Source organism: Phalacrocorax aristotelis, chromosome 5 (genome assembly GCF_949628215.1).
Source record: "Phalacrocorax aristotelis chromosome 5, bGulAri2.1, whole genome shotgun sequence".
NCBI classification, from domain to species: Eukaryota; Metazoa; Chordata; class Aves; order Suliformes; family Phalacrocoracidae; genus Phalacrocorax; species Phalacrocorax aristotelis.
In genome coordinates, this window is record NC_134280.1 from 21,496,130 (window position 1) to 21,521,055 (window position 24,926).

At 36.3% G+C, this 24,926-nt stretch overlaps 1 protein-coding gene across 1 annotated transcript in view; it reads right to left on the reverse strand.

Annotated features, from left to right (window-relative positions):
- Positions 1–763: 763 nt before the first annotated feature.
- TTC21B (tetratricopeptide repeat domain 21B) overlaps positions 764–24,926 on the reverse strand; it is a 42,300-nt gene continuing 18,137 nt past the window's right edge. Inside the window, 12 exon segments of the mRNA XM_075093343.1 lie at positions 764–1,442; positions 2,417–2,484; positions 5,428–5,548; positions 8,229–8,453; positions 10,353–10,548; positions 10,954–11,115; positions 11,618–11,768; positions 12,532–12,613; positions 13,747–13,857; positions 16,930–17,118; positions 20,291–20,397; positions 22,285–22,423. Of these exon segments, the coding sequence (XP_074949444.1) occupies positions 1,365–1,442; positions 2,417–2,484; positions 5,428–5,548; positions 8,229–8,453; positions 10,353–10,548; positions 10,954–11,115; positions 11,618–11,768; positions 12,532–12,613; positions 13,747–13,857; positions 16,930–17,118; positions 20,291–20,397; positions 22,285–22,423 (1,629 nt within the window). The 3' untranslated portion in view covers positions 764–1,364.

Sequence of the window (24,926 nt, forward strand, 5' to 3'; positions counted from 1 at the left end):
ATTGGAATGCAGAGCCTGGAAACCACCAGTAGGTAGCAACAGTGTGTAAGTGACGCAGGTCAATCTGTTTAGGAAACAAGGCTATAAAGTTACCAGTTATACAGTACCCAGTTATAGATAAGCAAGATTAGATATGATTGTAAACAGGCTCCCTTTTGTAGCCTTAACATTCAGTTGTTGTAAAAAGGAAACACAAAAATCAAATGAAAGCAACCTCATACAACGTCAACATGAAAACCTAAAATTACCTAGGGAGGAAACAGAAATTGGTTATTTTAAGGAACTGAATCACTAGTATTAAGAATTCTCTTTTCATGCCAACACATTACTTTTCTAGTCAAATACAAACAACATCAAGTGCTGACTGAAAACCAAATACAGCAGTGTAACAGTGTTTTTTGTTAGGCATTTGTTTTTTCAAAAATTCTGCATCACTAAAAAAAAAAAACAACCCCAAAATCCAATCCTTCTTCCTCATTCATTTACGACATGCTATTGCTCCCTTAAAGATCCCCAGGTACGTTCTTTATGGGAGACAAGATCATAATCCCCTGTAATCAAAACTATTTCTCCAGAAAGGTGTTTTATATGGATTAAACAAAATGAGTGCTAACCTCTGCACATATAACCATACCGTCTACATATGCAATGTTGGAAGATGAAACACTCCAAGTTAAAGATGTCAAACATTTCTCTGCATGGAAGTCTGACAGGCGGATAACAGACAGCATGAGTAGACAATAAATTCTGTGTAAGCCTTGCATGAGCTATGAAAGACTTTACTGAATATTTACATAAGGTCTTAATTTTAAATATTAGATTTTCATTTAAAATCTAAGTTTCATTGAGAACCACTTATATAGCTTTTTTTTAAGACAAAAAATAAAGCATGCTTGTAATATATGTAAAAATAAAAAACATACTTTAGAAATACACCTGCAGTAATAAAAGTTACACTGTAATTATGAATAAATGGTTTACATGAACGGAAATCCATCCTCTTAACAATGCACCTGCACTAGATAGGATAGGCTGCTGTTTTGAGTGATATTTCAAATGGACGAAACAGAATACTGAGTTATATGCTTTAAAACTTTTTTTATAATGCTGATGACATTTTTTTATGATGCTGGATGACACTTTACATAGCACACATCTAAGCAGTACTCTCTCCAGAATAAGAATAAATACAATTTGTTTCAGGGCTACAGATTTTTCTTGAAAATTATCCAGATCTCTAGTATAATTAAGTTAATCATATTCATAATACTTTTGTGCTGTTATGGTCTCTGTCACTGCAGTATTTCATTCATAGTTTCCAAAGTCAGATTAAAAAAAAAGTTCATGAGCCATAAAAAAGAAATTCATGTTCTTAGTGACGCACGAGCCTTGTCAAGTATTTCCTTTCTGATCTTTGGATAGTTTGGATGTGCTTCAAGGACCTGCCAAAAGACAAAACAACTCAAAAAAGCTCTGTCTCTAAAAGGAAAGAATACTTGGTTATCCCCCTCATCACTGAGCTTACACATTCTAAAACTAAAATAACAACATGACAAGTTTGTTTTAAGAACGCATAAATATTTAACTGTGGCTAGAGGCTACCATGTATGGAGGTCAAGAATAGCTTTATCAGACACCTTGCTCCCCCTTCATCCTGCCCTGTTGCCTTGGTGCTAAAGACACAGGGGTCAAGGGCTAAAGCCTCTGTGTGGCTTGAAATGCCTGCATTCAGAAGAGTAACCTCTGGAGACATTTCCAAGGTTTTAAGTACACTTTCTCTACAATGATAAACTGCTCTTATGTTTTCACTCCTCAGGGTCTTTCTTACTATACTCTACCCACTTCATCTTCTTGACCTTCAATTCCTTCCCTCTCCCTTATCCTTCTATTTAGTTTTTCTTTCTAGTTGTCTTTATTCCTCTGACAAAAGGGCAAATATAATTAATTTAATTATTAATACTAATAATTATTAATTCATAATGTTCACTCTGCTTCTGTGATGGTAGCCCTTCCTCTTATTCTGCACCTGCTCTATTTATGTTTGGACCATACAAACATAATACTGGCAGTTACTGTCTAACAGTGTCTTCTGATATTAACATTTGATTAACTTCTTCAGCAATACTTCTGCATGGATTTATCAGTTGCAACCACAGGGCCAAAAGAAGGTGCTGCCATTTGAATATGCTTTCACATATGACAGCCAGTCACTTTATCTCTTATTTACCTGGTGGCCAGGGAGCTCAGGATAAAGCAGATTATGTAGAGGATATTTAATTTAATCAAAATTATTAAATAGGGCATCTTTCTGACATCAAGCTGTATATTTTTGAAATCTAAACTCAACAAAAACTGAATCATTATGTAAAAGAACATTGCTACAGTAGACAGTATTAAGTACATATACAAATTCTACCTTATGACAAACATCGATTGCATCAACATATCTCTTTCCTTTCAGGTAATTGAAAGCCAGCTTGTATCCTGTAAGTAGAAGGGGAAAAAAGGTGACAATTTCAGTTCCTGTATCAAATAATGAAAATATCACATTCAAATTAATTTTGGTCACTGCATGTTTCTAAAGTGAGTATGTTTGTTTTCTAGTATTCTCTCATCCAAGCCTGTAGAGATCAAAATTTCTGCTGAAAGTCACTTCAAGTAGTAAACAAAAGTCCTTTACACACTGATAGCTATGTTTGAATCAGAAGGAGACATTATTCTGGAAAGCATGTGCTACTACAGAGAATACATAATGGTTGCTCTCTTTCAATTACTATGGTACCCCACAGAGTTGCTCACTGTGACCTACAATACACTATCCCTCTGTAAGGGCAATTCCATTATTAAAGGACAAAAGAAAAAAAAAAAAAATCAGGATAGCAATAACAAACTCTGAAATCAAAATGTTATTCTGTTCCACTGTCACCAGACCTCTGATAAAAAAAGTCACATGGTATAGTTAAGTCGCATAGCAACATGCCAGGCTGATACTTTCAACATAAGAGGTATACCTCAAGTATATCAGCCTTGACAGAGATCAGGACTGAGGAAAAAAGGTTATAAGCATGCAATTTCCAAAATTTGGTATTTTAAATTTCATAAATGAACGTATCCTCATTAGCAACATGAGCCAACAACGTGCCCTTGTGGCCAAGAAGGCCAATGGTATCCTGGGGTGCATTAGACAGACTGTGGCCAGCAAATCAAGAGAGGTTATCCTCCCCCTCTACTCTACTCTAGTGAGACCACATTTGGAGTACCATGTCTAGTTTTGGGCCCCCCAGTTTAAGAAGGACATGAAACTGCTTGAGAAAGTCCAGCAGAGAGCTACCAAGATGATCAGGGGACTGGAGTATCTCCCTTATGAGGAAAGGCTGGGAGGCTTGGGTTTGTTCAGCCTAGAGAAGAGAAGACTGAGGGAGGATTTCATCAATATCTATAAATATCTAAAGGGTGGGTATCAGGACGATGGGACTAGGCTCTTTTCAGTAGTGCCCAATGACAGGACAAGGGGCAACGGGCACAAATTGGAACACAGGAGGTTCCAGCTAAACATGAGGAAAAACTTCTTTCCTGTGAGGGTGCCAGAGCAGTGGCACAGGCTGCCCAGGGAGGCTGTGGAGTCTCCTTCCCTGGAGACATTCAAAACCGGTCTGTGAACCTTCCTGTGTCCCTGCTCAAGCAGGAGGGTTGGACAAGATGATCTCCAGAGGTCCCTTCCAACCCCTACCATTCTGTGAGTCTGTGAAATGAGTACAAGGGTTCTGATAGCAGTTTATACAGTTTTACTTGCCAGATGTAGTTTGTGCTGCTTTAACCATTTTAGTCTTAATGCATGACAATTCTCACAATGCTGTATGCAAAACTAGAAAACAATGTGCACACAGTACCTTCAATACCTACTCTCACTTTTGGTATGCAAGATTGTTCCATAGTTTAATTTCATTAAGGCATTCTCCTGTCTAGACACTAAGTGATTTTTTAATTTGTTAAATTCCTACCCTCTAGAGTTTACAGAATAGCGAAAGAAGAGTCTTGATCTATGTTCTCTACAAACTCAAGAAATCACACCTTTTTACTATTAAAACTTCTTCTTTCTAATACATTTTATTTGATCAACAACTGGAATATCTTAGCCAAGACATTCATGGGTCAAGTCTACCGGAGCAGGAACAACTAATAAAATTACTGCATTCAAACTCATACTTAGGTATCTGGAGATTTTCCCATATAACCTAAGTCAGATTGCCATCAGTCATTTTTATTTCTGTTTGTCATCTGAGTCTTCCTTCTGCTTTGACCCTCCTAATTTTTTGACTCACAGTACATAGGGTAACATCTAGTTTTGGCAATCCATCCATGCATGTGCATTTTTATATCTTTAACTGTGTTTTATACAAAAGAAGGAACTAATCCACAAAAACTTTAGTGTCATTAACAGAACACTACTTAATCTACAGATCATATCAGATAAAATAATGAACCAAACTATTGCAGTATCCAGTCGTTACAGTTAAGAAACAAAATGTATGGCAGTTCATACACATAACAGTTACAATCTTGTTTAAAAAACACTCTTTTTTTCAGTTGATGCCAAAGGCTCTCTCTCCCTAACACTAAAAGAACCTAGGACACAAAAAAAAGACCACAGATTAAAGACTGCAAGAATTCTGTAGTTTTGAGGGGCCATAAGCATAGCCCAGAACCTGGAACAGCATTTGTATGAACCACGAGCCTTGGAACCTAGAGACAGTATCTAGGGGTTCTCTAAGAAAGGGCATTTTATCTTATGCGTCCATTTCAGAAAGGGTTTCCTACATTAAAATAGTCTAAAAATGTAACAGTTTAGTGTAGACTTCAATTAAACATCCGAACTGGGACTTGAATAGTATCCCAAGTTTTCAGTTAAACATGTGTTTTAAACCAGATACATTTAAAGACATTTAAATATTTTTTTAAAATCCTTACTCATGTACATAAAACCTTATCCATATAAATAATTTGTCTGATTATCAAAATGACATAATTAAATCAATGATCTGCCACCATCAGATATATATTGGGTATTATAAAAGGTTCTCTACTATAGACAGTACATACTGCATTACTATAAATACATTATTAAAAATTAATGCTGCACTCAAAGAAAGTTGTTCACAAGGAACAAACTAAAACTGGTTTCAGACCAAACCTTGTACTAAAACAGTAAGCAGGAACTTCTGAAGTACCATAAAGCTGCTACCTCTTGCCACGGGGGCTTTCCAAGTGACTGTTAAGTACACCTTTAAACATCTGTGGTTTTTATGTGAGGAAAACCAGTGATACTCTGTCTCTATGGAAAATTAAAAGCAGTCTTTCCAGTAAAGGGTAGCTGTTTCATTCCTACTGTAGTGCCTGAAGTCATACATATAGGTTATATATACATGCCTATTGTTGGATTCGCTTGGTTTCCGTACTTCCAGGCCATCTCATAATTTATTGCTGCATCCTTATAAGCTTGTTCTTTTTCCATTATGTATCCCATATATTCATAAGCCTTGCAGCATGACTGCAAAATATAAATATTAATTCAAGATGTTATTTAGGTAAGCTTACATATAATAATACTGATAGATTAATTGCTTAAACACTTCAAATCTGTACAACTGGAAAACATAAGTGATACTTGTACTAACTTTGATTACAAGATAGTTTTGATTTAAAACATCTGTAATACAAATCAGTTATATGGAATTCTGCATATAAGTGACTTCCTAAGCTATTCCAAGTCAAGTATAGAGTTCATCACATAGGACACTGCAACTACTCCTTCAAAAACGTTTAGAGCCTCCAGGAACCGTGTTGATACCTCTTTCAGTTAATAACCCTACAGCAGCCACATTTGAAGTCCTGCTGGAAAGTGTGGTATCTTTCACAAATATTGCTTGTTTCACTTCTCCTTGAAAAGGTATTTTCATAGCCTTATTTTTGGAAACTGTTTTGTGTTATAATTTTCCACTTAAAGCTAAAGACAGACACAAATATCTTTAAGAAAACACCAACCATTAAATATTTCATTTTGTATAACTCCAAGTGGCAAGCTACAAGCGTCTGAAAAACATGTTCCAAAAAATATTGAGCACTAGATGAAAATACTAGCTTTGCTCATGTTTCACATACATATAAATCAATTTAACTCTGTAATAGAAGTTATTATAAAAGATACAGTTATGTAAGAAATAAAAGATTTCTGTATGAATTAAGCAGAACCTCCCCACTCTACCCCCTGAAAACAGGCAAAACTAACTACCGTACTGCCTTACTGTGATCAGCTTATATTATCATGCTGTCAATAGGTCAAATGTTTTCAAAGGAAAAATGAAGCTTTACTGAAAATGTGCACCTTGTTTACAAAGGCAGAGCAAAGAAATGCTGATACATAAATTACATTCCATCTTTAACGTCACTATTTCCAATTAGGCTTCCAAAATCTACCGATAGGGAATGCCTAGAAGTTGAGGATAAACATTTACTTCCCCTCTCATTTATGATAAAAAGTTCAAAAATCAAGAAGAGTAATCAGTAAGAAACCCCAATTTCATAAAAACAATCTGCTCACTGGGACTTTACTAACCAAACTCGTATTACAACATACTAGGCTTTTACGAAGTTTTCACTCAACATATTTACTGAAATTATATATACAGATCCACATCATTCAATTCTGACTGATAAAAACTATCCTAATTTATCACAATAATATGTTTTGTCAACCTAATCAAATCTTCCAAATAGGAGGATACCATGCAAAATATTGTCTTGTGAATTAACAAGATATTTTAAGATCTAAAATATTCAAAATCTATTTGTACAAGTACAATTCCAGCTTAGCTCCTTTGCATGCAACTTGGAGAAAAGTTAGTATCTTTAATATGCTGTTTTGTTAAGGAACAGGAGTTATAGACATCCAATTTGCCATCCTTTTTCTTATCAAGCAGAGCTGGGTCTCAAACTTTTTAGAAGAAAACAAAGTACTCAGCAGGCTAATGTAGGCTATGTTTTTAGAGCTGCTTGGGAATTTCTGCAATGAGGTGTCATTTGTGGTATATACCTGCTCAATAGGCCATCTATTTCAAGATATGTCTTACTTTGGGAGATGACTCATGTTTATACTCCAGTGATATGGATTTTGCAACTTCCCTTGGCCATCTGGACAAGCGTGTAACTCACCTTAAGTTAGAATTTTTTCTGAACTAATTCAAACTCATTTTCTGTAGAAAATGAAATTGAGTACATCCTATTTTAAGACGAATGTCTGCAGTAGATAATACCATTACACCAAGAATTATTGTAGCTGCCTCTTAATTTTATATTTAGAAATAAAAAGAGTCCAAGTTCAAGAAAAGTCTACCTCTCAAGGATGTTGCATAAGTGTGACTGAATAATGAACCTTACCTTCTACACTGATGAATTCAGAAAAAGAAATATACAGCAGTCCTTTTCTAAACCAGATATGTGCACTACAAACAGTATCCTGAACCTGCAGCACAATGTCTATGGAAGACTAGCCTACTGGATGTGCCTCGTCTGAAGGAAAGTGAAGCATACAGATGGAAAAATGTGATCAGCAAACAGGGACAAGAGGAAAAATATGCACAAGAGCCAAGATCTGTGCCTAACCATAGTCAAAGCAGAGTATTGAGCAGTTTGCCCACTCAGAAAACCTGAGGTAAAAACATGAGAGCTTGTCCCCAGACGATCTACCAGACAGTATCTTCATAGCAGAGGATTAACATTAGCATTAAAAAAGAAAATCCTGTATAGTAGCAGGCTTATGAACATAAATGTTTAAAAACGTGTTTTAAGATACGAAGGTAACATCGCTTAATAAATGCAGCAAGTCTCCAAAATTTATATGGCTACATCTTCATCAGGTTTGGGAGACTCAGTAAAATGCATCTCTGACATTCCATAAACACCTTAAGCTTCTAGTGTCACCACATCTAAAACTTGCATAACTTATTCTATAATATGAATAAAAATTACTAAGCAGCATTCACAGGTTTGTTTATTACCCTCCAGTGTAAAGTTTCTGGTTTCCTGGCTTATTAAGGAGAAGCAGAACAAAACAAGTAAAACATCAGGCAATCGGAAATACATTTCAAAATCATGTTTTAGAGGAAAAATAAACATTTAGACAAATTAAAATGGAAGGTTACTAAGGTTACTTTTAACATGCAGCCACTCACCCTGTTATGACGAAGGCATCTTTTCAATAATTCACCTGCCATGTCGTATTTTGCAGATTGAATATATATATCTGCAAGCAGAAGCCAACTCTTTTCAAACTCCTCTGCATCAATGGGATTCCAGCTCATTTTTGAAATCCGTTTTAACTGATTTCTGGCTCGTGGAGTCTGTTTCAAGATCATGTAGGCTGTGGCCATCCCCAAAAGTGCTGGTATATGATCCTTCTGGAGTAAAAAGCATAGTGACTGCTTAGTGCTTTTTATTTTGCTTTTAACTTTTTAATTTTTTTTTTCTTAATTAAGACTTTCACCAGTTATCTGAAAACTAAACCAAAAGCTAAATCTCAGAAAATAAATATAGAACTCCCAATCTTACAAATATGCTTTCCATCTAGTGATATGATAATTTCTGTAAGACTAATCATGACAAACACTATGTTAAACATTTAAGAGGTTGATTATAAGCTTGGGCTCGAAACATTCTTCTTCAGGCTAAGGCAGCGTTGAAAGCATCTGCAGATATTTCATCTCAATAAGACACTTTCTGATACCACTAAGATCTATCCTTTTGATGCACAACTAAATACTTCGGATACAAACTGAACTCACTTGAAGTTACAATACAAGTGGTTTTTTCTACTTTAGAAGTGCCTGTCAAATGTCCTATTATTAGGTGTACAGCTCCTAAAAATATAAGTCTAAACTGCCTGTATCCAAAAGCTATGTATTACAAACAGGATTCTTAAAAGCCACCATTTCATGCAACAGCCTCAAGCAAGCAGCAAGAAGTGCAAGAGCAACCGTGATTTTTTAAATCCTGCCTTTATTAGCACAGAGTATAGATGAGAATGGGGCTCACATCCCAAAACTGCTTCCTAAATGCAGAGAGTAATTCTATCAGCATCTAACTTAAAAGCTTCTTTCTCCCTCTCAGTGTTCCTGGCTCACTATTGGCATTATGCCTCTATGCCTCTTTGTACGGTTGTGCTGTAAATATGCTTGCCACGGTGGGTTAAAAATATGCCCCCACCAAAAGCCCCTCTTCCACATAATGTTCAGCTCATCCCCCCTCTCCTTCAATAGTCACGACTAGGAGGGATCAATAACCTCAGGCACTTTAACCTTCTGTCCTGCTACAGTCTTTCAAAATGGAGCTCAGGAGGGGTGACTACTTCTGCCTATAATAGCCAAGGCAAGAGCACTTACCCAGAAGTTACCCAAAGAGGGAATTGACTCAGTTCTCTTGGATAGAAGAGATTAAAACTTTATATTTTACGCAACCCTGCAGAGAAGTCTAAAAAGACTGGAGCATTCTTCCTGCTGGAGCTGTGTCACCATGTGAAAAAATTCAATATTCACAGGACCTCAGATCAATTCTGAGCAGGACTGGGAAGCCAGTACTGGAGGCAGAGGCACACCTTGTGATTCTCAGAACTGCCTTACACACAAGATAAGCATGAGTATACTCGGCTCAGTCAAGGAGCAGTGTAGCACATAGTCAATGGGAAGTAGTAACTTGAGTATTTCTTGGCATTCTGATGGACTAAATGCATCTACACATGCTTAAATAAAATCCGTTGAAAGGTGCTGGTAACAAGATTATCTGTTATTAGTCCTAAGCTACTGACTAAAAGTAGCTATAAAATAATGAAGATTTCCATCATAAGGATGAATTTTAAGCAGATGCAGATCTTGTCCTGGAATCTAAATTCTGTCAATTTGCCGTTAAGTACATGAAGGAAGCTCATATTTAATCGTTTTTTCTTACAGAATGAGATACAGTATAGACTTATATCATCAGATACTTGCTAGCAAGACTGGGAATTAAAAAACAAACCCAGCAACTCAAACCAAATAGTCTATTCACATTTCAGTAACTGGCAATATTAGCATATAGTTGAGTTATACATTTGCAATCCAACTCAAAACTCTTAAAAGATGTTATTTCAGCATGGGTTTTTTTCAAATTTTATATAATGTTCTTTAACGGGGGAAAAAGCCAAATCCAAAACAATCCTTAGAACTAATAGCACTAACACATGCCACTATTTCTGAATGTAAACTGCAAGACAAGTTAAAAAAAAAGTGTGAAAGAAGACTGAGGAAGTGAGACAGGTTACTAACCTCAGCCACTACTATTTCAGTGAAAGTGTTCAGTGCTTGTTCAACACTTGATTTTTGTTTGGTTGCCATGAGACAATAGTTTTCCATGATCCGCAGTTGAATGTGACCCTGAATGGTCTGAGGCTTGAGCTCCTTCAGAAGATTTTCTGCTGTTCTTACAGCCAACTGCACAGATTCCTGCTTCTCTGTTGAATTACTGTTACCAGGAAGAAAGTGTTTGTAAAAGCTTATTTTTTTTAACATACACCAAGTGAATTATGAGTTAGTATGGATTCCATGCTGAAGACATGCCATTTTGTACATGACAGTAATGTTATCGAGGCATTCTACATTGATTCTCTTCTGTAACAACAGCAGCTCCAACCTAACAAGCTGTTTTTAACACTGCAACTGACCAATATTCCAGATAAAATCTTCTACATTTGCTGCTTGGAACTGACTCATACAGTCTAGGATGGCCTCTCACAACATAGTAAGTAGAATATTCAAAGCATTAGATGAGCTTAAACTTCTGGCAATACAAATTAAGGCACAGTATTAAGGGGCAGCAGAGGAAGGGGATGACAGAAGAACCCAAGCAATATTTATTTCATTCACTTACCCTATGTCAGCGTCCAGATTTTCAAAGACTTCACCACCCACAGTTTCATTATCTGGGTTCAAACAAATTTCAATCATGTTGTAGACTGCATTCTGTCCCCAGTCACTGTCCTTTCGAGCTTTATTAAAATGCCGGAGTGCATCATTTGGTTCACCTGTATACCTAGGCAGATAGTTAAAATATTTAAAGCTGGGCAAGTAAAATTTGCTGCCCCAAATCCCACTCAAATCCCAAGAAGAAACCTAAACATTTAAAAAACATGACACACTTGCACACACTGATAATGCAAGGTTTGAACAGCATGCATACTACTGCAAGAAACTTGTTTTTGCAGACTAAAAACAGTCTGATAAATTCTACAGTTTGAAAATAAGTAATATTATATTATTGAACCAGCAAGAATATACCTTTTAACAAGCAAGAAATATGAAACATGTATTTGAGAGAGAAAAAATAGCTTAATTTTCACGAGAAATTCACTTGAAAGCACTTAGGAAGAGAAAAGGAGACTTTTCCTGAAGTCCTAGCACCTTAAGTAATTAGGAAAAGTAGTGCTATATTACCTATCACACTAAGTAGCACCTTTATATGGCAATGGAGGACAATAAATTTAAATATGTACTACATAATCAAATAAACATTATCCTATTATATTTGCAAGTACCAAAGATACAGTCCTTTGCAGTAGTGAAAGCCAGGTTCAAGCTTTGCTCTGGAAGAATGTTTTTCAGCCATTAAAAGAAATCTTGGGACTTCTTCTAGCTTCCCAGCTCTTCTTAATAGATCAATTAATCTTGAGAGGGTTGCATAGTTATCTAAATATAAAAATAATTAGGATATTGTAATTTTAGTTATTTGCTGTACAAATAACTTAAAAAAATAAATAGCCTACCTTGTTTTTTCACATACAAAAATTATACATGGTGTAATACCTAAGGCATATTACATAGCAACCACAGATATGAAGATGTCAAGTGATGCTTGCAATACTTCTAAAAAAAAAAAAACCACCCCTGTATAAAGATAAGTATAGTTGAACCCACTTCCAAAAGCATTCAAACAGAAACATTTACTGCACTCTCACAACTTCTTTCACAAAATCCACTAGAAAGCTTTACATTCATTATAGCATTATTTTAATAGATTTGAGTAGTTTTCTCTCTGGACATAATTTCCAAATTGCTAAAAGAAACTTATTCCTCTCTGAGACAAGTTTCCTTTATTAATCTTGAAATAAAATGCTAGCTTTCTGTTCATGCACTTGATAACTTAAAACACAAGAGAAAGTGCTTTACAGTTACAAGTAAATAAAACACTAGCTATATTCAGCTTGGGGTAAACAATGCACATTAGATTGTAAACTAAATTGCAAAACTTTAACTATGAGAAATTATTTTCACAACTTCCTGTACAATAACCTTATGTTTTTATATACAGTAGTGGTCTTTGTTTTTAGTATCCATTACATTATAAATAGCCCACTTTTTAACCATACAAACTGTTTTTAGGTATTTATCCCTCTTTCTTATTAGAGCTACATATCAGAAAGAATTAAGAATATCACTGCTGAATATTCACCTGGCTTGCGTTCTAGGAGCTGCTGGAAATGAAAGACAGCTTGTTCATAATCTTGCTTCCTGAACATGAGATCAGCCATCATCTACAAAATAGACCAATTTAGAGAAAACAAAATGAAATATTATAAACTGTGTTTATAATTAACTCTAGTTCTTTGACGTGTGAAACTGAAACCATAGCTTTAAAATGCAGCAAGAATTGCACAAGAATTAACCTGGCTGGATTTTTCATTACTCTCTGAAAAATAAACACTCTATATATACAGACACACAGGATAATATGAGCAGGTACAGGTTCATATCTTGCTTTTTCACTTAAAGTAGAAATTAAAAGAGAATAAACCACTTTGATGTACCTTTCAAATATGTTTGGTTTTACTTGTATAGCTTTACTACTAATTTTATTTCCCATAAATGCAGATTAAGCACATAGGAAAACAAAGTTAGTTCAAAGTTAGGGAAAAATAAAGATGATAGCCCACTTCAGCAGTGGAAGTAAAACAAGTTATTTCATTCCAGTTTCTCTCCACTGAGAGGTAGCTAATAAAAGAGTAGATTTAATAACATATATTAAGAGTGCTATTAACCCTGCCCTTGCGCTATACTAGGAAAAATTCCAGATGCTTGACTGCTGTGAGAAAATAACTTATTCTCATCTTAAAATCATATTGCTGCTAATGTGTTAAAGCAAAAGTTGTTCAGTCTATTGAGCTGTCTTTTAAGCCAAGCATACAAATCCTGTACAGGGAATCTGTAGCCGTGATTAAAAATGGTTAGGTAGGGATATGATTAACTGTGATTGCTTGATGATGTAAGACCACCTTAAGTACACAGTTCTTTTCTTCTGGAAGATTTTTTAGACACTTGCTTTAATATTACTGTGCTGGAAAAATAACTTCTCCCTAGTCATCTGTTAACAGAACATGCACTAAGCCATGCTTTAGTCAATCTTACAACTAGTGTTTTTCCTCTACTAGTACTTTTAAAGACTCATTTCTCCACTGAGATGAAACAAAGGCTATGACTGTTAGCAATGTCATATTGAATCATTATCCAGCATGAAGCAACAAACATTTCGTTGCAATAGATTTTTTTCATGTGTTTTTTTAAATCAGAAACTGTAGGCTTTCTTAAAAGTAGTATTTTATGGATCCATCACATTGCACACACAAACCTCAAAAAACTTCTGATACAGAATTAGTATAATAGCACATACCATTGTTGCTGCTTCATTATCTTGGTCATTCTTCAGTAGTAAGGAACACTGATGCTGACAGGCATCAGTATCATCTTGTGCGAGATACAAACGTGCAAGTTCCAACATTGCCTGTAGATTAAAGTATTTAACTATATGCAATTCAAAGATTAAAGAAAGCTGGTTCAGTTCTATGAGTATTAACCTGAGATTTTAGAGCCTCAGGAAAAAAATTATTTCTCTCCTAAAGACAGCGCTTTCTGTGTTGTTTCCTATAGGCTCTTGGTCAAGTAATTTAATTCATTTTCATTCCCTCACCTTTAAAACAGAGGGATATTCTGGAGGTATATCGAAAACAGCCACTCACACAGTACTGCCCTGAAAACTACAGTATTTTGGTAAGAGTAATTTTCTTGGAAAAAAAAAAACACACACAAATAGTTTTAACTTCAGTGACAGAAGCAAATACCTCATTAACATTTACCAATTAGTTTTGGAGTAAAAGCAATTCCAGCAGAAACAGTTTTCTTATTGGCATTTACAAACCTACCACATTAAGACTGTGTGTGTATCCATTTCTGAGAAGCAATTGCAGAACAAGTATTAACAAACTGAAATGTACACAACCACGTATCCTTAAGGCTGAAGTTCCACCATAAACTATTCTGAATAAAATGCCACAGAAAAGTTTATAAACACAAGAGTTACTACAGATTTAATCAAGTTCCCATTGAAACAAACAGGAGTTAAACCAATCACAAAGTAAAATTCGCAGTATACAAACAGTAAGCAATATCACTCCTGGTTGATTTTAAACAATGTTTTGATTTTGTTTTTTAAAAAGAGGCATTTATAGTTACATTGCAGTTGCTTCTCTGGTTACACTTGTGAAATACACTTCTGAATCAAAATAGCGTTTTGACCATGGTCTGCAGGATATGAAGGCTACTTGCATAATATTTAAACTTTTCTTCCTACTTCCTGTTATTTACGTATTCAAATATATATTATGTAATTCTGAAACAGAAAGGCAGGTGGTTACCTATGAAGATAGCATGCATGTATGAATTTTAATTATGAAAGCTTTCTTCAAGCCGCTATTCTTATGTGCATAACACAGTGGAAGACTGAAAAAGCAGTCTGCTAGTCAAGAAAGACTTCCCACCTCGGGCATGTCAGAGAAGAGTGCCAGTTAAACTGGACTTCTATACTGGATTCTAGTAACTGGAAGTGGTCTCTAAATTTTCAACCCTAGCCCAAAAAATAATGATACTGTGAAATGATGTGCCTGATGCAGCCTGTAATCCACTTCAAGTCTGTGTCTGGAAACCGCATTGCCTCTTATCTGGTCAGAGAAATGAGGTAGGGTATTACCTACCAGATTTAACTATGTAAAAATGAAACAAAACAACACAACCTGAAACCCTTATGACATGGACTGCCATCTCTTCATATTTAGCTAAATAATTTGTTTAATGCAACATTTGAAATCTATTTTGGGTTACTTTGGCTAGAATATAAGTGGTTTTTGTTCTAATGAAACAAAGTACAGATAGCTTCAAAGCAACTTCCAATACTTCCATATATAATTTTAAGGAAAGTAACCTCTGTGAGGACATCAAGAAATAGGCAGGTATTTAACAGCTCAAATTTATATTCTGTAACCTAAAAAAATTCAATTCCAACCTTTTACTAGCAATGTTTTTAAAAATGAAGGGAAGAAAACAAGTTCAAATCTACGGAAGCTGTAGAAACTGAGTGAGATGCTCATTTATATTAGTTGTGGGTAACCAGAAGTATTTTGCTTTCAGTGCTCTAAGCAGGGAACAAGTTCTTAATCAGAAATTCAGTCTTCGATTTTCCAAGATGCCTGTGTTGCTAGCGAAGTATGATTAAAGCAAAACTCTCCACTAAGTGCATCTAATGGAGATACTCAGTACAAATGTCAGTGCACAGCATATCTTGTAACAACGGGAATCTCTCAATAGTACGATTTTAGCAAGACTCAAAGGGAAATGCCATGCTGGTATTTCAGTACTGGTGTGAAAGACAAAAAAGATTAAGGCTTTGATACTGAATTACTGGGATGGCTTACCACAGAAGCCACAACTATACCTGTACTACGACAGGCAGTCTCCTCACTCGTAACGATTGAGTGGGGAAGTCACCCTCCTTTGAAAATTTTAAGGATGTTTTTATTCCTCTCCCAATTTGTTTTTCTTCTCTTTCATCGTTCTTACAGATGCCTTGAGGAAAGCCTGTCTCAAAGATGCTGAAGTTGTAGCATTAGGAAGGGCCTAGATTCTTGTAACCGCAACACACAAGTTCAAGTATTAAAACCAGGTGAGACGCTGATAGTTTAGCAGGTGGTGAATCTTACAGCTATGCAATAGGCAGCAGTAAAATAAGAAGCCTTCACATACAACTAAATATAGAACATAATTATGCTAGAAAATTATGGAAATTTGACAAAAATTACATTTATTTTTAAACTAAAAAATCCCCAAACCCCCCAAAAAACCAAAAAACACTCTAAAGTTGATCTTTTTGGTGCTCATTATAAATTTCTTAGCCTTTTGTGTCTCCCACTCTTATCTCTAAAGTGCAGGGGTGTGAAAAGAGAAGGAGGAAGACAGGGATAAAAATAAGCTCAAAATTTATCAACAGGCAGACTTGTGGAAAAGAGACAGCGCAGGGAAGAGAGATGCAGTGCAATAATCACTGCTCAACATCATCAACATTCTGTGACTAAAACCAGAACCCTATCACGCCCAGGTAAGTCTAAAACTGCTAAGACAGATACAGAAGAGACAGAAATTGTCTGAACCAACCAAAAATCAGTTTGCAGTTTTATTCTAGCGGACAGGCAACAAGGAAGATTAAAACAATCTCCATTACTAACATGCCACTTTACATGTCCTCAGCTGGTACATCAAGACAGGCTCACTATATGATCTAATGGACAATGCAGAGTACATGCAGACAACCACTTGAATCATGAGTTCGTGTAAAAGACAGAAATCGCCAGTACACTATTCTATCATGATAAGCAATGAATGGGAGAAAGTTCAAGGCTCTATGTGTATCATAAAGTAGAAATAATTACAAGCATACTTCTACAGTGTGGATAATTAGAAAAATGTATTGCTAGATACAAAAACTGAACGGAAAAACAAATGCAAAATAGTCAGAGGGAGAACTGACCTTGTTATCGGTTTCACAGTGAACAAGAGCTTCTTTGTAAAATTTAATTGCTTTTTCATAGTTACGCTGGGCTGTAGAATGTTTTGCAATCTCAGCACAAATTTCAGCTGCTAACTGTTTCTGTGCAGGAACTGCATCCAGCTGTTCTATTTGAATCCGTTTAAGCACTCTGGCTTGTAATTCCCGAGCCTAGTGTGGGGAAAGGAGTGAACAGTGAAAAACATTCAGAGGAATGAATTTTGTATTTTCTACTTTAAAATAATGTAATTAAATTTTAAAAGGTTATATAAGCATACTATGTATTTTATAGATTAAAACCCACCAAAAATAAAAAAGCAGGTAAAAATGTCTCCGCTATAGAAAACATCAATGAAAACGTCAATGAAAACAAGCAAAACTGCTGCTGCAGCCAAGAAGGCCAACAGGATGCTGGGTTGCATCAAGAAGGGCATCGCCAGCAGAGATAAAGAAGTCGTTATCCCACTCTACTCAGTGCTTGTCAGGCCACACCTGGAGTACTGTGTACAGTTCTGGTCCCCGCTGTACAAAAAAGATGTGGACAGGCTGGAAGGGGTCCAGAGAAGGGCCACCAGGATGATCAAAGGACTGGGAAGCCTGGCATACGAGGACAGGCTGGGAGAGCTGGGTTTGTTCAGCCTTGAGAAAAGGAGGCTTAGAGGGGATCTCATCACCATGTACCAGTACTTAAGGGATTGCTACAAAGAAGATTGAGAGGACACATGGAGAGGACAAGGGGGAATGGACACAAGTTGCTCTTGAGGAGATTCCGATTGGACACGAGAAGGGAATTTTTCACAGTGAGGACAGTCAACCATTGGAATAATCTCCCAGGGAAGTGGTTGACTCGGCCACACTGGACACTTTCAAGAGTTGTCTGGACAGGGTGCTGGGCCATCTTGTCTAGACTCTGCTCTTCCTAGAAAGGTGGGACTAGATGATCCCTGAGGTCCCTTCCAACCTGTGATTCTGTGAAATCCCCCCAATATCTCTCACTCGAACCTGCCTTAAACTGCCTGGCTTCCAAAAGTCACATTAGAAACATGCTGAAAAGCAACCTATACTCCTCATGACAACTGCATGCCAATCCAATAATGTATAATCATAGAATCATTAATGTTGGAAAAGACCTCTAGGATCATCAAGTCCAACTGTCAACCCAACACCACCACATCTCCTAAACCATGCCCTGAAGTGCCACATCTACATAATTTTGAGATAATCATACACACTGTATTTGTGAAACGTACAGAACAGGACATTAAAGCAAAAAGCCAGGCAGGGATCCAGTTTACCCCTTCTGACTTGAAGTGTGGTATGAACAAGCTTATTTAATACTCCACCTAAGGAATATTTAGGTCAAATACATTCATTTGAATAAAGATGACAGATTTTTATTGGTCTAGGTTTCCCCCATATATCTGTGCCTTCCATTATTTATAACTAACCTTTTCCCCAATTTGAATGCTTATGTTCAAATTTATCAATACTAGCAGAATTGCAATCACAAAAAATGCTGGTATAGGACATCATTGAACAATGCCTCATTAATAAAGAGAAGAGCAATGCTTTTGCAGACCAGTCCTGTAGGTTTTGCTTAGAACAATTTTATCATCATCTCCATGGATTCCCATTAAGAACTTCCTTAGTCTCCAAGCTACCTTTCGTCAATGGAAGTGTTAAATCTCTTCCCTTTTTTTTTTTTCTTAAAATTAAGCTTTCAATAAGGTGTATAAACAAGACCTCAAAGTTCACAACCCAGAAGCTACGTGTACTAACTCCTTTATTAAGCGCAGAAAACGGGTGGGGAGGGGGCAAAAAATGCTTCAAATTTTATTTTCTGAAATCCTTCATTTAGGGAGTGATTAAGAGAAGTCTGGCAGAAGCACGGAGGTAGAGCTCTTTGTTAACAGCAGACCCAAAGAAGGTCAGATAAGTAAATAGGTATACCAAATTCTAATTATGCCTGATCAGTCGTCTTTGATTTCAACTGGAATTCTAGTCAATTAGCACACAGAAGATTCCCTCTTTCTGCTCAAGCAGGTTTGTAACTATCTTAACATTGAAATAAAGTCTCAGAACAGCTGCTTTGCTCATTTAAATTTCAGAAGTCAAAGAGAAGGAAACACTAATAATATTCTGCTTCTTCTGCCCCCCCCATTTTGCCTAGCAGGGAAGGAGAAGTAAAACATAAAGTAAAATCTGGAAAGAACTTCTAACATCACTCTGAAAATCAAGGGAAGAAACCTGTTTAGGAAGAGGCAATAACATAACTGAGCAGTTAGTCCTGCTGAAATAATCAAAATATAGGAGGTTTTGTGTAAATGAATGCAGCAGCAAAAGGAAAAGCAGCAAGAAAAGATTTCAAAGAGAACAGGTACAAGGAAGGATAGTTTTGAGGGCAGTAACAAAAACAGCAACAAAAGAAAAAAGGGCAGAGACAAACACAAAGTTTTTGAAGTATGGTATATTGAGAAACTTGAAACAACTAAAGAAGTAGAGCGTAAGAGTAGACTGCTTTGGGGGAAATTTACTAAAGGAGAACAGGGGGAGGGGGGAGGGAGAGAGTCAACTTTGAGAAATAAAAAAATACATTATAAGAAGAAAAGTAGTAGGAATTCAACAACAGATTAAATAGCAATATCAGTAGGATTTTAACTCTTATATACAATTACCTTTCTAACCAATCTACATAACTTACTTTTCCTGCTGGTCAGAAGATGCTACCAAGGCTTACTGTTTCTGTAACAGTGGAGGTATAATGAAAGAGAATGTACTGACCCAACCTCTTCCTCAAACTTTGTGTTGAGAGTCTTCTAAATGGATTAAGTTATCTCTACCTTCCAACTCTGTTTGTTCAATCCTCGGTCTGAGTGATAATATTCAACTCCAGAATGAACATATCTTATTATTGCTATTTAAAATAAATAGTGGTACAACAAAGTGACAGGTAGCCATTGCAAGACGTTCCAGATTGTTCTGAGTGGTGTTCAATGCTGAGCTAAAGATAGTTAACCTAGCTGTCCCCACAGCCAGTTTTGTTTTCACCTGCTCTAAAACTATGCTCCACACACAAATGAAGGCATGGTACACATGCAGGCTTCTAGTAAAAGCCTGCATTCTGATCTAAAATTCAGATAACACTGCTCACAAAAAGCTTAGACTTTCTAACTACTTATCCTCTTTGCATTTCACACCAGTCACTGGTGCTTTATCCCTACAATGCATGCATTTTCCTGCTTCACAAAAATACTATGGTTAGAATCTGGGATAAAAGTGAAACTAGGGGTAAAAGTGAGGACATTGCAAGCTTTCATAGGGTTTTTTTTGTTTTCCCCTTTACCTGTTGTAACGAAACAATAGCTTCATCAATCTTCTCCATTTTGCTGTAAATTTTTGCCAGAAGTACCTGGTAACGTCCATCTTGCATCAGAGAAGACAGCTCATTAACTATAAGAATTACATTAAACAAACATGATTCTTGCAAGAACTGATCCTTGTAAAGTCAAAGAAAGATGAAGCTCTCTACATACTCCAGGCAAGAGCCTAAGTGAAAAGCTCACAGCTCAATCTTATGTATTTAGGATTGTGATTTGACTCTGTGTTGTTAGTGGGCAGAGTAAACATTACAACCTACAGAGTGAGCAGAATGAGATTTAAGGCCAAAGCCACTGAAAGATGGAAAAGGAATAAAAAAAAAAAATAAAAGACTGTCTAGTCTATTTGCATTCTCAGAAATGTGAGAGAAAAGCTTTTGATTTCAGTGGACAGGAAATTAAGCCCCTCTTGACATTTTTTGTCTAAGTCCTCTTGAAAGTCAATTAAAAATGTCCAGATTGATTTAATGAGTGCTACTGTACACTCAAAAAGCACAAGATTGATGAAGGGACTAGTCAGACCTCAAACTACCTTTCTTTTGCTACATTCTGGAACAGACATGAATACAAACAGTGATTTTAACTAAATATTTCAGTACCTACTCAAAAAGCAGCAAAGCTACTTTTGAATAATGGCTAAAATATATGCATAAAATAATAACTGAGGAATACAATTATATTGACAAAGTGGTATATTGAGCACAGTTCCACATTAAAACATAAAAGCCACCAAAATCCCGGTTTTGTCTTTATTAAAATTTTAATAAAAGTGCACTGGATTGTACTCTATTAGCAAACTCTCTTCTTCAAAGTGTTGTAATTATGACATGCTATTCTAAGTCACAGATTAGGCCATATAGCCAACCATGTAAGATCATTCCCTCCAGTACATTTCCTATATTTCATTTTTCTTTCACAAATGAAGGATAAATTTTAGCAATTTTAAAAAAAACTTAAACTGCTCAATAATTTTCCCAATTAGCCAATGAGATATACATACATTCTCAACATGGAAAAAAGTGTATCAAAGATGTATAAAAAGGATATTAGCTTATGTAATTTTTGCTTCGTTGTAGGACAGAAGATTTTAAACTACATGGGGCAAACTGTATTTCCTCCTAGTTTATCTTTCCATGCTTAAAGATGAAGCTGTCTTGAGCATGATTATTAAGTTAGCCAGATCCTCAAAGGCTTAACTAAAACAGGTATATAACTTTAAATCAGAGGATTTTTTCAGTATGAAGTAAACAAGACAGAAAACCAACACTCCCCTGCACAGTATGAAAGGCTGGTAAAATAGTTACATAAGAAAAACTTACAGAAGGGGCTACTAACAAAACTTGATAATACTGTTTCTGTATTCAGAGAGCCACAAAAGTTAAACTTTTTTGCAACACTGCAAAAAGAATTCCTTAATTAAGGGAGCTCAGTAGCTCACACGAAACTCCTTTAAAACTTAATTGCCTTTTAACAAGAACAAGTTAAAAAATCCAAAAAAGTTTTGGCTTTGCAAGTGCGTGTTCCTGAACATGTAAAATAGGGTCCTAAGAGACATCTTCAGACAGTTCTATCTATTTGCTCTGAAGGATACTGGGTAGCATTTACCATCTAAACAACCATTCCCTGACAGCAAGAATGACTCATCTCTACTTGGATCAATTCAGAATCAGAACACTTGTTAGCACAGAAGAGAAAGAAACTTGCAGTTGTGGAGTTTTGCTGTTGTATTTACTGACTTCATCTATCATAGATATTCCAAGTTTAAAAGTCCTGGCACAAGCACCTTTAAATGTAAGTGAAGCCTATTTTAGAGTGCATTTCTCATTTATCACTTAACATTACCCTGTGGTTTACAGTTCAAAAAAGTTTACAAAAAACTTGTTTATTCCTTAGAATCATGCAGAAAACAGAAGCAACAGTAGAAACCGTATGTTTTGCAGTAAATTAACAACACTCCTACCAGGCTCGTGATCTAAAACTTGCTGAAGTACTTTTTCTGCCTTTTCATACCGCTTCAGTTTCATTAAAAGCTCAGCCAAATCATAGCAAAGGAAATTCTGTTGACCACTTCTCAATGCAGCCTCATAGTAACTGATTGCCTAAAAAGGAAGAAACAAAAAAGTCGGAGTATTTAAAGACAAATCTTTAAAGACAACAACCTTGCTACTTAGGTATTTAATGACATGCTGCTTTAGAGTTTCCTCTACTTTCTTCACTTCCAAGTAATTTCTAATAAATATTGTATTAAGAAGGTGTTACTTAGTTGCAAGTTCAGACTTCCAAAAACATAATGCCAAGTTAAAGATAAATAAAATAACTAGAGCCCACGTTTTAACAAACATGCATTTACATAGCCTAACCACATTATCACGTTGTATCTTTGACAGGATCATTGCCAACTGAACTACATTTCCATTAGCTGCTGAAGTTTGTAACTCCAGTCAGACTGGAGTTATAAAGTTCTGTTTTACTCTATACAAAGGACAAATATTTTCCCGAAGTCTAGCTGCAAAACATGAAGATAAAAGAAGTAATGAAAAGTTTAAAAATACCAGCTAAGCATAATCTAATAGAAAGAAGTCTTCTCTCTTGGCATTTTTAAACATAGAAACTGACAATCATATCAATTAAAAAAGTCATATATTTACACAAGAAAAAAGCAATGATCTGGATCACTAAACTATTGTTCCATAAGTGTAGGAAAAAAACCCACACTGAAAAATAACAAATAGTCTTTAAATAGGATGTTACTTCTCTAAGGAAACGAAAAGAATAAGAACTGGAATTTTGTTGAAAAGTTACATTTCCAGAATTAATTTGAAATGTTTTATGAACTTCTATTGTTTGAAAATAGAACATGTTTAAACATGCATAATAATGCATATATCAGGCAGGTTACCTATTTGGGCTTAAGCATCTTATGGATAATATAGCTGAAGCCTCAAAAGAAAAAAATTAAAGTCCATAAACCATCACCATATAGATTGCAAGTTTTTCTATAGCAGCTCCAGGAACCCTCACAGTACATTAGATTATTACACACACAAAAAAAGCTCTGAAGTACCATGGAGCAAGACGGGAATCATACACTGAAAATTCTAACCTTGCAAACACAAAACACAATTTGGACACACCCTCCAATCATTCAAGGTTGCCCAAATAAAATATTTTGCTCCTGCAAGTTTTCCCCAAACATTTTCTTCTGGTTTTCCTACAATAAGAAGTTAGAGCCTCTATTTTACTATCCCAGTCAACGTTAAGGCTAGGAGATGTAACAAAACTGGTTCGGTGGAGAAGTAATTAAACGTGGTTTTGAGTGCAGGACTGAAAACCACAGAAACTGCAAGTCCCCAGAACTAGGATTCACCAGATTTGTATCCACCAATGTGTAACTGTGCCTTTGGCTCCTTAGGCAGCCTCCTGGAACAACAGTAACAAACATGCAACTCTAAACAGGTGAGATGATGGCATATGAGTACATTGCTTGAAAGAATCTGTGCAGTATCACTTGGCTAAGCTAGTTACACACAAATTCAGACTGGAACCTTCCATCAGTATTAAGCCTGACAAGAAGTGATGATGGGAGCTATCAGTCCTGTCCTGAATCCAAGGCAGAAAATAGATTTCATAGAATCATAGAATGTTTTTGGTTGGAAGGGATCTCTGGAGATCTAGTTCCAACCCTCCTGCCATGGGCAGGGAAACCTTCCACTAGACCAGGTTGCTCAAAGCCTCATCCAACCTGGCCTTGACACTTCCAGGAAAGGGCATCCACAACTCCTCTGGGCAACCTGTTCCATGTCTCACCACCCTCACAGTAAAGAACTCCTTCCTAACATCTAATCTAAATCTACCGTCTTGCAGTATAGAACCATTACCCCTCGTCTTAGCACTACACTCCCTGATAAAGAATCCCTCCCCAACTTTCCTGTAGGCCCCCTTTAAGTAGTGAAAGGCTGTTATAAGGTTTCCCTGGAGTCTTCTCTTCTCTGGGCTAAAACAACCCCAACTCTCTCAGCCTGTCCTCATACAGGAGGTGCTCCAGCTCCCTGATCATCTCTGTGGCCTCCCTCTTAACTTCTTCCAGGTCTAAGAGGGATAGAGAGACCATTATTTGAAATAACTTCTGTAAGTACAGAGGAAGACTGTGCTAAGCATTTATGGAAGAGGTGCTGCTGAAACAAAGCAGAGAGCCATTTCTCTTACTTGGTCTCCCAGGCATTTTCTGTACCCATTTACTGGGTGTTATTTCAATACAAGTGACTAGAAAAAAGAGCAGATACTGAAAGTTAGGAAGTTGGCACTGATTCCTCTGCAGGAAAGTTGGCTTCCTCCAAAAAAGAAATGAGAAACTCTCAGCTTCTTTCACAGCATACATGCAGAAGAATACTGTAAGCACAAAACAGTTCAAGTCTTTTTGGCAACATGAAAACTGTTTAAGAACATCGTATTAAAAGGCTCAGTGAGATGTAAACAAAACATAGAAGACCCAAATTCAGGATTCCTGTATGTAAGCGCTAAGGGTACAATCGCACCATTTCACCAGCATTACAGCCCTGGTTGCTTCCTTCCCAGGCTGTCCCAAAATACCTTCCTCCCTTC